The sequence below is a fragment of the Anabas testudineus genome, chromosome 6 (genome assembly GCF_900324465.2).
Source record: "Anabas testudineus chromosome 6, fAnaTes1.2, whole genome shotgun sequence".
Lineage (NCBI taxonomy): Eukaryota > Metazoa > Chordata > Actinopteri > Anabantiformes > Anabantidae > Anabas > Anabas testudineus.
In genome coordinates, this window is record NC_046615.1 from 19,124,171 (window position 1) to 19,138,950 (window position 14,780).

The 14,780-nt window shown below is 39.7% G+C and overlaps 1 protein-coding gene across 2 annotated transcripts; it reads right to left on the bottom strand.

Moving 5' to 3' along the window:
- Positions 1-7,850, bottom strand: hmg20a (high mobility group 20A). Of its 2 annotated transcripts, XM_026366061.1 has the most exons (9): positions 7,786-7,850; positions 5,611-5,700; positions 5,261-5,470; positions 4,044-4,176; positions 3,109-3,146; positions 1,712-1,787; positions 1,166-1,381; positions 562-694; positions 1-472 (listed from the first exon to the last, which is right to left on the bottom strand). In XM_026366061.1, the coding sequence occupies exons 2-9, from the start codon at positions 5,674-5,676 to the stop codon at positions 469-471; spliced, it is 876 nt and encodes a 291-aa protein (XP_026221846.1). In that variant the 5' UTR covers positions 5,677-5,700; positions 7,786-7,850; the 3' UTR covers positions 1-468. The 2 variants fall into 2 exon arrangements, with proteins under 2 accessions (XP_026221846.1, XP_026221848.1); XM_026366063.1 differs by lacking the exon at positions 1-472 and having other exon boundaries at positions 558-694.
- Positions 7,851-14,780: the final 6,930 nt, after the last annotated feature.

Below are 14,780 nucleotides of genomic sequence, written 5' to 3' on the forward strand. Positions count from 1 at the left end.
ATCTTTATTGAAAACACAAAAACACCTTTTTCCACACAGGAAAAAAAATAAAATAAATGGCACATTTTTCTTCAACAGAGCATAAAACTAAATGCTGCTCAACAAATTTTTTTTTTTTTTTGGGATATTGTAAATACAAATCCACTGACTTTTTTTAAAATCAGACACAACATGTATGATAACGATGTAGATGTTATTGTGGAAGCATTTGCCTGAAAACTAATTCATGTACCGTGATCTGATTATTTTATAAAACAAAGTACAGCTACATTAATAAAGTGTAAACATAGTTAAAAAATGTAAAAAATAAATAAATATAAGACGCTACATCACCTTAGCAGAGTAATAAAAGATGTTTTAAAATAAATGACAGATTGACAGGGCGGTTTACGATAAAGAAGTATGGCATTAACCTGGAAACAGCTTCATAATGTCGATGTGAATCCCATCCACGTGTACTTGGTCCAATTATCTAGGAAGGAGACAGTTTAAAACAATTGTTAAACACATTTAAGAACAGAAAAATAAAAAACACACCAGGCAAATAGGGAAAGCTCTTACCTGTCCAAACGGTTGACCACATCTCTCACAGTGCTGATGAGATTGTCATGTTCTTGTGGGCTACTGACAATGATGGTATGAAGCTTCTTCATGTAGGAGTCAATGGTTTCAAGAGTGGGCGTCTCTCCGCTACCTATAGGGCAAAAAGTACGTCATATTAGTACTCAGAACTGTTTTTAATACGAAGGATCTTCTGGATTACAATTTATTAGCTGCTTAACAGCTTTCTTTTCCTTTTTTTACAAGCAGTTTTATTGTCTTTTTCTCTATACAGCGGAAAGTTGATTAAAAAAACAGGAGAATTTTTCACTTTTTGTACAAGATTCTCAAAACTGACACGACTGCCCGACTAACTGAGCCACAGTCACCCCTGTCTGTTGTAATGGCTGAGACGGGAACTCTTTATCAGAAAATATCTGCTGCAGACAACATAGAAAGTTTTCTAGGATAGTGTTCAGTGAAAACTATCTTTATAAGAAACTGCCTAGAATTCACTGACGATAGGAGATTTTAATACTAATTTAATTAATATAAGAACTTTTTTGTTGCGTAATTGTGTGTCTGATTAAAGTCATGCTGGTGCTGTGTTGCTGGCTGTTCTTACCTGGCAGAGGTACAGAAGAGAAACTGGAGGTGAGCGCCTGGCGCAGGGTCTCCAGGTGTTGGTGGAGGAGTCCATTGCGCCCCCTCTCTTGCATCACATCACCTTCCAGCCTCTCTACTGCCCCGCGCATGCTCTCCACATGCTTCTGCAGCGCCGCGTTACGCTCCTCATACTCCATGTTGGTCTTACGCAGCTGCCGCATCTCAGCTTCACGCGCTGTTGTTGAATAGACGACCACACAACGAGAAACAGAAACAATCCCAAATCAGATGGGAAGTGTAGAGAATTGCTTCACAGAGATGCAGCAGTGGGGGCCATCATCAATTTTTTATTTGCTCAAAGTGTCTAAAGTGTGTTCTTTTTAAGTTTAGGATATCACTGAGTTAGGTGGATCTATTCTGGGATGATGGAACACTATGAAACTAAATTCTCTTGAGGTAGCAGAGCAATGTGTTTAGAAACACTTAGACAAATGGAGGTTTGAAAAAGAACACCAAGTCCACAGTATTTCCCAACAGGAGAGCTGGCTGTGCTCAGGGTTTTTACCTTTGCTGTGGTTGAGAAACTCCTCTGTGAAGATCGGTATATCAAAGACAGTTCTGTCCTTCCCCTCTGCATCCTTCTGTTAATAGCCAGAGACAGTAATAAGTGAGATGCAGCCATTTATCTGGCTGAGCTGTGGGTGGATGGGTAACTGATTTCATACCTGACCACAGGGGAAATACAGTGATACAGATTAAGAAATGAGGAAGTAGAAGTAATTTCATCAGCTGTGCTGCTGTGATATCCAATGCTCTGGAATGTTTGCAATAAATTTCCTAGAAAAATGTGATTCATAATAAAAGCACAAGATACAGTTCAGGTTTCACTTGTATATTGCCTCTTGTGACAGAACACATCATCTTTCTTCCTTTCTAATTTATGCATAATGAAATTTATGCTGAATTCTGTGTCATCTGAAATCTAGAGGGTAATATACGTACAGTAATGTGGATAAATTCACCTTGACTTTGACCCTTCGGAATACTTATAATGAGAAAGAATTACAAAGAAAGCCTCCCAGTTTCATGCAGAACCTAATTAAAAAGAATTACACATGTAGCAGAGGCCAAGTGTTTGGATCACCAACACAGGACCAAAGCGGATTGTCCAGGCTTTAGTAATGCAACAATAAGCACTTAATGTCAAACACAGCAGGTTTAGGCACCTGGGTGAGAAATTTGCAAAAACGAACTCTTAGCAAGTTTACACAAACTCACAATCACACTACCTTTTTTAATCATTTCCCGTTGGCAAATCTACAACACCAGCCTAGTATTCCAAGTATCTCTATTTTGTATGAATTTTGTGTATATCCATTACTGACATTACTAAATCTGAAGCTTGTATGTTGTTTATGTGCCTGCACTTCAACATAGATTTTTCTTAAGAACAAATTTAGGAATAAACTTAGGAAGATGGTGGTGAATGAGACAAGGCCCATTGTTCGTAGGTCTGTACAAGCTGTTGCTATATTCCTGCCCCAAACACAGGAAAATGGAAAAACAGGAGATTTTTCTTTTCCTAGTTGCACTGTCACTTATAACGTATTTCATTCATCTATTCCCCTTAACCCAATGACTCCAGAGTTCTCCTCTGGCACTTTATTTTATTATATCCTGTTTCTGTGACTCTGCTACCAAGAGTTGACGCCTGACGCTGCACAAGTACAAAGGAAAGACAGACTGAACTTAGCAAATGACATTATTTTTGATGAAGTGTTGTGCTTTCCCTCTCTCAAATGCAATTGTACTTAGAAGAGGTATCGGCTGGACAGTCTTTGCCTTCTACCTCGTATGTCATTTTTAAGTTACTTTGGATAAAAGCGTCTACTAAATGTAAAGATAGGTACAGCACTGCATCAAAACACTGTAAGTGCGATGGGACAGGAAAGAATTACTAACCTCGTGAAGAGCCTCATTGGTTACCTGGTGCCCAACATCTGGAGAGGAAGGAAAGAACAAAGAAAAAAGGACAGCAGATGATTCACGTTTCCCCTGGCACAGCATGCTTTTACCACACAGTGAACCGATCAAATGAATCAACTGAAATAAGGGCAGATCTACTTCAGTGCAGCACATTTCTTATTCATTTTTGCCAAAGCAGGGCTGTTTATGTCATCAACTTTGTGATTTTTAAACTGAGATTTATCCTCAGTAATAAAATCAGAAAAGATAACAAAGACCATGTGTTGAATGAGCAATAAGTGACGACTTCTTGGCCTCAAGTTGAACTATAACTTATATCCTGGACTACTATGAAGTATTCCCCCTTTTGCTGCCACATTTCCATTGACTGAGTAAAGCAAATAATGAGTTCTGGTTTCCTACAGCAAGCAGTGTAACATATTCTTTTTTTTTTTTAAATTCAAAGTACCAAGCAGTAAGTGCAAAAGATTTCCAAGAGTTGGTCGTGTTTGTGCAGTTTCTGCATTAGTTCTGTTTTTCTTTTACATCTCAACACATTAGCATTGGCAAAAGAGAGGGCAAGTTTCACTACTCTCAAGTGATTTAACAGGCTACTCAAGGGCATCTTAAAGGTCAAAAAACGCACCTTTCAAGCCAGAACAGAGATTTGAACCATTTCTACATTTATATTTTTAAAAGGGAAAACAGAAAACATAACAACACACTAACTGTCTAATGCTCTGTATGGCAGTTATTTCAGATCCTGTCTGGGCAGGAATTGTCCACTATCCAAATGTCATCAGGCCTGTGAAGAATGTGACTTACAATCTGGCTGTGATGGAAAATCAACAATCTGTACAATCTTAAAATGAATGTGTGCTAACTGCTCAACTATCAAGATTCAGTAGTTGATGCCAACTTCAGGATCTCACCTCCCCTGTGCCTCTTGCCCTTCTGTTTCTCCTGAACCTTTCTGGTGAAATGCTTGTAGGCCTCTGTCTTCTGATACTTTTCCAACTCCCGCATGTAGCGCTCCTTATCCCGCTCCGCCTCATCCAAGTATCGCTGCAGGGACAAGAAAGAAAGGTGAGAGGTGCTGGCAAGGATCAGCCAAAAAGTAAAAAAAAAGGGTTTGGTGAAATAGAATCAAGGAGGACTGTGGGTGAGATGAGCAGGAGTAATTATTATTAATTAGGATTAGCTCCTTTCAGTAGACAAAAATCAGTAATTTCCTATATTAATAACCTAAATGTGTTAACTGCTTGCAACAAAAATGTATCTTGTAATATAATTGGTTTAGGAATTAGGAGAAAAGCTAATAAAACAATTTTCACACATAGCCCTTGTCCCAGGACACTGAGGAATCTGACTCAGCTGTAAACTCTGTGTAAAACGACTTTCTACAAGTCAGCAGCAGATTCTCAAATCCTTCCTATGAAATCCAATAAACTACAGGTTCTAACTTGGAATATCATAAAAGCTTTAGCAACTATAGATGAGGGGTTTTGCAGACTGAAGCACTGTGACATCACTCATACTGTTTCAACTATAATAACGTTTCTATCATTACAAGGAGCCAAAGCTATCCTTAGTAAAGTCTTTCTGCTATTCTTGCATCACGATTGAGGACATATCTAGGACACAGCCACCAAAATATAGCAATACAATCCATAAAAGGATGTTGAACAGCTACAAAACAAAGTGATGTTCTGTCAGATGCAAAACACTGACACCACTGGCTCTGCAGAGCTTTTGTTCCTACGCTGTGTTTGTGCACAAAGAAAAATTAGATGAAGGTCTCTATTGGTTTGCGAGAGTGCTAAATCAGGCTGCAGATAGTGTTAAGTGCATGCTGCAGATATCTGAGTTCAGTCCTTAGGGGTATGGTTAGAATAATTAATGAAGGCCAAGAAGAATGACAATTAGAAATCCACCATTTTGTTAATCAAAAGCTAAGTACAATGTGCTGCTGGCTGCTCGTGCCACAGGTCTGTTTATTTATTGTTGCACTAATGGATTCTTCAACCAATATTTGGAGATAATCTCACATATTGTAACACAAAAGCAGAAGGGTAAAGAAATGCTAAAAATATCTTTCTTCACAGTTGTATGCTCAATGTGTAATCCTGTCTGGAACTTTTTTACTGACCTGCTTCTCCTCAGGAGGCAGCTTGCTCCACTCGTTGCCCAGCATCCTCGTAATCTCTGGAAAGGGCACGTCTGGACGCTCTGCCCGTAGCTGCTCCCGTCTGTCGTTCATGAACCGAACATAGCCTGTTAGAGGAGCCTTGGGTGCGTTGCTGTCCTTCATTGGCTTCTTCCTCTTCCTCCCCTTGGTCCAGCTGCCACGTCGTGGCTTCTGCAACAATAACAAAAACAGATATGTTTTGAGGGCAGGTAGCAATCTCCCCCATGATATCCACTAGCAGGACATTCTTGGAATTCAAATTGGAAAAACTACAAAACACATAATTTGACATCTGACTTTTCAGCTCTTACCTCTTCTCCATTTCTTTGATTGTTGTTGTCAGTATTGGCTCCAGGTGAGCCTGTCTGTTCTTCCATGGTTTCTATGACTACAGAGGAGATCTAGATAAAACAATGAGAGCTGTTATCATTCAAATATCTCGTAGTACACAAGACTATTGTTTCAACATGGACATAAGGAGTTCAATTTTGAATGGACCTGAAAGGTCAGTGATTAGTCAGCTGGGCAGGAATGAGGTGCGGGGGCATGGCATTGTGGGTGGCCAGCCAGGAAACAGAGAGCAGTTCCTTCTATAGCCGTATCGGCTCTTTGGCTTTTCATCCAAACTCCCTCCGGATTGGATCCAAACCCACTCTTGGCCAGCCACATTTCCTCTAATAGAAATGTCTTGCCGCTATCAATTATTATTGAGCTAGTGAATAAAAAAAATGCATCGCCTTCACTCTTTAGACATTAATATAGCCTATTTTAAACAAGAGGAAGTAGTGTTGTGCTACTGCACCATTAATTAGAGATAAGAAAACGCCTACAGGCTAAAAAGCTCTGTGGGAAAAATATATTCTGCTCTACAGCTGAACTTTTTACGTTTTTAGTAGACTTTAGAGTCCAGACGTCATTTTCTAGAGTTAGAATTTCAGCCTGAAATGTAAAACCACTTAAAACCATTAAGCAATTTATATTGGGGGGAAAAAAAACATTTAACATTTGACAGAACACCTAATTAAACATTAAGCCTTGTGGGCAAACAGCCTAACTTATATAACTTATATAATTTTGTTTTAACTTTTGACCTCTTCTAAATCATTATGTGGGAAGTGGGTCCCTGTGTCCTGGATGTGGTTTCTGCCCCTCTTCCACTAAATACTGTGGGAAAAGTCACAGAGGAATTAGTCAGTCTACCACAAAAAAGCCCCTTTGGGAAGAGAATATGAGGGGGAAATTCCCCTGCAGCAGAGAGTTAATGTATTCAGGGTTATCTTTCAATTACTTCTGTGATGTCTGAACTCGGTTTCTAACAGCACAGTTTCATACTTTGATCACACGTCTCATCAAACATAGGGAGCCCAGATGTGTCATATTGTCCAAAGCTTATTAGAGTAAGTCTTATTAGAGTAAACTTGAAAGACGCTGAAGATTGATAAAATAAATGCTACAGAACATTTTTAAAAGAACAAAGAGAATAGAAATAGAAACTCTTTATTCTGCTTTTCAGATAAGGACTATGCAGCAGTGCCCCCTGCTGGATCAGAGTCCATAATGGACGATGCAAAGGTGATTTGCATGGGGTTTTTAAATACATAACACAGTGTGCTACAGTATTTCAGAGTTTAGTCGTATAGGTTTTGGTAAACTACTAAAAAACATTTTGTACTTTTAGCCAAATTGTGTATGAATATTTTATCTTCTAGCATTTAACTCGTGTTATTTCAATAATGAATCCCAGAACAGGCTACACTCATCAGGGACCTAACATATGGTCAGGGTTATTCCTGGACTCAGGGACTCCAAGAACTAGTTAACAGCGTCACTGAAATGTGTATTAGTGTCAGGGTTTAGCATTCTCCATTATCTTAGCTGCAGCCAGTAACACTCGTGTATGATCCATTAATGTTGGTTAAAGTTAAAATTAAGAGACGTTGGTGTAATCAAGAGGTTGGACATGCATATGGTCACAATGACATATCTGAACAGGATTCAAATGTTACACATTAAACTAAGATATTGACGAAAGATATGCACAATATCTGGACAGATGGCAAACCTGTTGTGCATGGATGTTGGCTAACGTTAAGCTAATCATTAGCTACACCAGCTAACGTAGTTCAACCTTAGAAGCTGCAATACATACGCTTCAAGTTTACGAGATATTGTTGTCTCATAACCTCTGTATGTGACATTTCTGACTCTCTGGCCAATGCATGTTGGTTAAATATCATATGCATATGCAAATTGTTATTTTACAAACAAATGGTCAGGCACTAACTAGCATACTGCTGAGCTGTGAGCTAGCCGTGCTGCTAGCTAGCTTCAGTACACACACGAGCATCTAACGCTACACTCTGGCCAAGCTAGTGGGTCAAGGTGCGATTTAAAACATCATTAAATGATATATGAAACATGCATTTATTATAACACCACCCGGTGAAATTTAGCCTTAGATAACGTAATTCGTAGCTGTAGATTACCTGGTCAAATGACTCCTAATCAAAACAATACAGCAGCCACCGCATAGAATCACAACACATAGAGCGGCATGCAGCTCACTTCGCACTGCAAAGCATTATAATGAGTTTATAGGTTTATATGTGGCTATCATTGGGTGTTTTATCGGATTTGTGTTGGTATTGTGTCAGATATGAGAATACTTTAGTGGAGTAGAACTATAATGGCTCACAAAAGTGTCCAATGTAATTACAGTAAAGAGATAATAAAACGTATTACACGCATAGTTCCTTGCTACTAAGCAGATAATAACTAGACGCCAGAACAGTCAGTATTATAAAATAAATTCTGCTCGATGTCCTCACAAATAGAAACAACAACACATGTAAGACGGGCTGATTTCATCTCTGCTCTACACGCTGTGATTCTGTGGCCCCGTCGCTCGTCTGTTTTTTTCTTCGCGTCAGTTTTACCGCACAAACCAACGTGTTCCAGGGCGCTGCTGCCCCCTACTGTTCGTTTAGCATATAACTTAAATTCCTGTTGACCAACATCAGCTGCAGAGCTGCAGAGCTTTATTAATTAGACAAAAAATAATGATAAAAGCAGGACTTGTTAGTGTTTCATGCATGAGAGGAGGGATTCTCTTCTTTTATCTTATTTGCACAGTGCAAAGTAACACAGTAAGAAAAGCAACCTATCAAGTTTTTGTTTGTTTTTTGGGCAACACCTATGAAAGCTGCAGCTTCTAATGCTACCAGCACAGCACCTCCTGCATTAGTGTTGCCTCTCTTTTCTTTAAACGACAATGTGTGTTTAGACATATAGTAAACACAACTGCCCATCAGCAGAACTACCTTGGAGTACAATCAAAATCTGTGAACAATCACATTATCATACTGCACTGAGCAGCCCATCTACGCTCATAAATAATTTCTTTTGAGAGGAGTACAAAAACTATGCACTACTGCTTGTCAAAACCAAGACTTGTGGTACAAACAGAAATTTCTGTGTGTTTTCGTAAGCAGAAAACAGACTTCTGAAGCCTCAGACCCAGAAAAAACTCTCCTAACTTGAGAAAGAGACATAGAGAGAGAACTAATACTCTAATTCCAAATTAACAGATCTCAAATCAACACCCAGGCGGGAGGAACCTAACTAGCTGCAGCCTAATTGAAACTCTGATTGCCATCTCATCGCAATTATCCAGAGTTAATCCAACCCAATTCTCCAGCTCATTACACGCAGTCTGGCGACATCCAGTCGCTGCACGGAGTTTATAAAATAAAGTCACAAACAAAATAAAGACATTTAATGCACTTTAAAGTTTTCCATATCTTGTGTATAATCAAATCATAATCATCATCTTTTAAACTGCATTGCATTTAGCGGTTTCTTAATGTGCTTGTAGGTGCTCATAGTGTTTTAATGCTAACAGCAACAAAGTGATAATTTCCTCTTAAAAATATTAGTAGTCAAAGCAATTAGTTATTTGTCTTGTGGATGTGTAGCATTAAGATTCTACTGTTGGGGGCAAACCTAGTTTTATGGCACACGTAGACTTGTCTGCACCTTCATAGACCTGTACCAAAAGCTGACATTTGATGTTTCAGATAGCAGAAAACAAGCATTTCTTTAGAAACATCTCACCACCACATATCTAAGCATAAAAACGTGCCAGATGCTATTTTTCTAAGGTTGTTTGTGAGGTATGCATTTCCTCATGGGGATTTGCTAGCAATTATAATAACAGGTACACACATTAGTTATGATAATTTTAGCTGAAATGAACAGAAAAAAAAGCATCTGCCAATAGTATGGTAATCTCTTCCAGCAGACATCTCACATTTTAGCTTCAGTCTTGAATTAATCAGGGGGACCATTGCCTGTGGAATCATATTTGTCACTAATTGGCCAACTTGGAGCACAGAAGTGATGCAGGCCAACTGTTCAGCTCCCAGCAGTAGCATGTCTGGCTTGATTTTTACTTTTCTTTTTTCATTATTTTAACAATTCAGCATCAGTGGTCACCGTGTTGTGGGTAGTGGCACACCAAACAAAGCTTGGGAAATACTAAGCCAGGTTCAATCAGCTCTGAACCAGAGACTCTTCAGATCCCAGTAGACCTGCGGGCCACAGTGTCCAGCTGTCTCCTGTACTGTTATCCACCTGTCATGTCACGTTGAATCATCTGGTCCCAACCTGAGAAGTTTAGTGCAGAGGAAAGCTTTCCAGCCACTGGCACTCTGCGAGTTGGTCGTGTGTCCTTGCCAGTCGCCTGTGTGGCTGGCATGGAAAAGTGGCAGCCCTGTGACACCCACACTGCATGCATTAAGCCCTTCTTATGCCTCTAGATATCAAAGCTGGTAATGTCACATGATATGCCAGTAAGGTGAGATGATGAAGTAAGTGAATCAGTGGATCATCTGTCTAAAACGATGCTACTGGGAGCAGAGCGATGTGAAAACCATTATTTAAAAAGGAAAATTCTATCTTCTTTAACTGTTAGCAGTACTTTCAGGCAGCAGAATCATACTGCAGGCAAAGGTTCAGATGTATCCAAAGTAACTTATAAGTAAGGAACAAGGCAACAGCAGGGTGCGGAGGTCTTGCCTAAGGACCCCTTCTGGAGGTAGGCCACAGCTGGAGAGATCTTACCACTATCCAGCTGCTTATTTCCCAACAACAAGCAGTGTGAGTCTGTGATCCAGCATATTTGCAGTATTAACATTGGTAATTATTGGTAATAATTTAAGGAACTGATTCCATCTTTTATTTCAGAGCCATGTACCAACACAGAGGAAGGCAGTTATTTCAATGTTACTCCAGCACAATTGGACTATCTTGTTAATAGTACTGGTGCTTCACTTGGAACAATACTTGATACTGTTGCTCCTCTGAAAAAGAAACTAGTGAGTCAGAGGAAGTTAGTTCCATGGTACAATTCACAAATCCGTAGCTTAAAGCAGAAATCACGTAAGCTGGAAAGGAGGTGGCGTTCCACCAATTTAGATGAATATTGCCTAGCCTGGAAAGATAGTTTAATAATATATAAAAAAGCCCTGCGTAAAGCTAGAACTTCATATTACTCCTCATTAATAGAGGCAAATAAGAACAACCCTAGGTTTCTTTTCAGCACTGTAGCCAGGCTGACAAAGAGTCATAGCTCGGTTGACCCTAGTATTCCCTCAACTCTCAGCAGCAATGACTTCATGAATTTCTTTACAAATAAAATCATAACTATTAGAGAAAAAATTGATCAGATCATCCCTGCATATAGCATGGATTGTACAACAACTCTAGATCCACGCTCGTACTTAGACTGCTTCCTCCCTGTAGATCATTCTGAATTAATTTCAGTAATTAATTCCTCTAAACCATCAACATGTGTCTTAGATCCCATCCCAACTAGACTCCTCAAGGATGTCTTACCTTTGATCAGCACGTCCATATTAGATCAGATCAATCTGTCTTTACAAATAGGCTACGTACCACAGGCTTTTAAGGTTGCTGTAGTCAAGCCCCTACTCAAAAAGCCTACTCTGGACTCAGGGGTCTTAGCGAATTATAGACCAATATCCAATCTGCCCTTTATCTCTAAAATCCTTGAAAAGATAGTTTCTAAGCAATTGTACGACCACCTACGTAGCAATAACTTGTATGAAGATTTCCAGTCAGGATTTAGAGTACATCATAGTACAGAAACAGCACTGGTAAAGGTCACTAATGATCTTCTATTAGCATCAGACAATGGTCTACTCTCTATACTCGTCTTGTTAGATCTTAGTGCTGCATTCGACTATAGATCACAACATTTTATTACACAGACTGGAACATGTCATTGGAATCAAAGGAACAGCACTAGAGTGGTTTAAATCGTATCTATCGGATAGATTTCAGTTTGTACACGTTAATGATGAGTCTTCCATGCACAGCAAAGTCAGCTATGGAGTTCCACAGGGATCTGTGCTTGGACCGATTCTTTTCACGTTATATATGTCCCCTTTAGGCAATATTATTAGGAAACACTCTATAAATTTCCATTGTTATGCAGATGATACCCAGCTATATTTATCTATGAAACCAGGAGAAACTAATCAATTAGTCAAACTTCAGGAATGCTTAAAAGACATAAAGGCCTGGATGACCTCCAATTTCCTTCTCCTAAATCCGGACAAGACAGAGGTTATACTGTTTGGGCCTAAAAATCTCAGAGACACTATGTCTAAACACATTCTCACCATTGATGACTTAGTTCTGGCCTCAAGTAATACTGTAAGAAACCTCGCAGTTATCTTTGATCAGGATATCTCCTTCACTTCATACATAAAAGAAATCTCTAGAACTGCCTTTTTTCACCTAAGAAACATTGCTAAAATTAGGAGCATCCTGTCCCAAAGTGATGCTGAAAAACTAGTCCATGCATTTGTTACTTCCAGACTGGACTATTGTAATTCATTATTAATAGGATGTCCCAATAACTCATTAAAGAGCCTCCAGTTAATCCAAAATGCTGCAGCCAGAGTTCTGACTGGAATTAGCAAGAGAGATCATATTTCTCCAACGTTAGCTTCTCTCCATTGGCTCCCTGTTAAATCCAGAATTGAATTTAAAATTCTTCTCCTAACTTATAAATCCCTTAATAATCAGGCTCCATCTTATCTTAAAGACCTCATAGTTCCTTATCTTCCAAGCAGAACTCTCCGTTCTCAGACTGCAGGTTTACTTGTGGTTCCTAGAGTTTCCAAATGTAGAATGGGAGGCAGAGCCTTTAGCTACCAAGCCCCTCTCCTGTGGAACCAGCTCCCAGTTCAGGTTTTGGAGGCAGACACCCTCTCTACATTTAAGACTAGACTTAAAACTTTCCTTTTTTATAAAGCTTATAGTTAGAGATGGATCAGGTGACTCTGAACCATCTCTTAGTAATGCTGATATAGGTTATTCTGCTGGGGGACCTCTACTGATAAACTGAGCTCCTCTCCTCTCTCCTTTCTCCTGTATCAATGCAAATGCCACCATTGCATGTCATTAACTTTGTGTCTTCTCTCTCCTGTAGTTGTGTTTCCTCCTCTCTGTCTCCCTCTCTCTGTACTTTTCTGCAGGTATCCTCGGCCTGGAGCTGTACATCTCCAGAATCCAGTTCATCTGCCCAATGTTCTTGATGCTTGTTGTTGTCTTTATTGCCTGCTGTTCTTTTCTCTCTTCTCTTTCCACTTACCCCAACCGGTCGAGGCAGATGGCCGCCCACTATGGCTGTTCGCTGAGGTTTCTCTAACAGGTTTTCCTCTCACTGTTGCCTAAGCTTGCTCAATGGTGTTGGGTTTTCTCTATATTTTTGTAAAATTTTCGTAGTCTTGCACGAAAGCCTTGAGTACTTCTGTTTATTGGCCTATCAAATATTGAGAATTGAATTGAATTAATGTAACATGGTGCACTTATGCCAAAAAAGGTCACACTTGCACGGCAGTCTTCCCTTATAGAGCAGATAAGTGGCTTCAATTTTTCAGCATCTTGCTGTGTACATTTGTATGTAAATGAGAATAAATTAGCTTCAGCTCCATCATGCTTAAGATATTTGATTAATATTAATACCACTGTGTGCTGTTTGAAAACAAATACCCCAAGTAATGCATTCATTAGCTTAGTTAATGACCTTATCAGCATAACCGGTTATGGTTCTGTGTTCGATGGTGGATGTGGCAGGATACAAGTGCCTGTTGTTTCTTGTGCACAAACACAAAGTACAGCTGTGAACTCTGCTAATACCTCAGAGAACAAGAGCTCAAAGGGTGCAAGGACTGTTGCATCATCTTGTTGCTATGTAACCGTCTAATTAGTAGCTAACCTGAAGAATCAAAGGGGAATGATGTTGAAAATAAGAATGAGATAGATGGATGGAGATGGGTACAAGTAGTCCTCAAAGGGAGAATACAGCATGGAGAGTTTTCTCTTTTCCACAAGCTGGGGTTGGAGCAGGGATGGGCAGCCGTGTGGAGCAGAAGGCCAAGTATCCAGGGTTTTGTACAAAACGTTACACCAGGTGATTTCTGTGATTAGTCCCTCCTCTCCGGTTGAAGATAATCAGTGAAACCATCTGAAAAGGCTCAGATATGGTAAAAAAAAAAGGATTCTATGTAATCAAAATCACGGTGACTAAAGCTAAATTATCTCCAAACTGTCATTATCATCACCCTCTGATCCTTTTTCATCAGAGACGTTTTGTCTCTCTTTCAGCTCGTGTAGTGTGGCCATCATGAACAAATGGCAGAGAAAGTTTACTTAACTTTACTGGTACTATGTTCATGACTTGTGACCTTACATCCATCATCCTAACCGTTTTTTCCTTTTAAGGGTTGCAGGGCTGCTGGAGCCAATCCCAGTTATCGTTAGGTACTAGCCTAGGGACAATGTAGAGTCACTAGTTAACCTAACCATAACCCTTACGTAACCTAACTGCATGTCTTTGGACTGCAGAGCCAGAGAACCCAGAGGACACCCTGGAGGACACGAGGAGGACATGCATCAGTTTCTTCCTGTAGTGAGGTGACAGCGATTCTGACCTTACAATATCTTGACTTTTTAAATAGATGCTAACTTGGGTGGCGAGTGCTTTGTTGTTACTGTACATAGGGTGGGGTAGAGGTAGGATGGGGTAGTCATCCATTAACTCCAGGATTAGTGGTTCCTCCTGGCCACATGTCAGGGTGTCCTAAAGCAAGACACCAAAACCCCATAGTAGCACTATGTGCAACTGTCCAGCAACAATTTGTAGTTCTGTCAAGTGCATGACATATATTTGTAGCACACACTCAGTCAAAGTCTGTCCCTTATGATGTGTGGAGAGTGGGGCATGTTCATTGTAGTTTTAGAAATTGAGTGCATATACAAAATTACAGTGGCAAAAAAAGTATGTGAACCTTTTGGAATTCCATGTTTTTCTGCATTAATTTGTCATAAAATGCGATCGATCTATAATGTGCCTAAAATAATCACACAAAAAATCTGACTTGGCCACTCC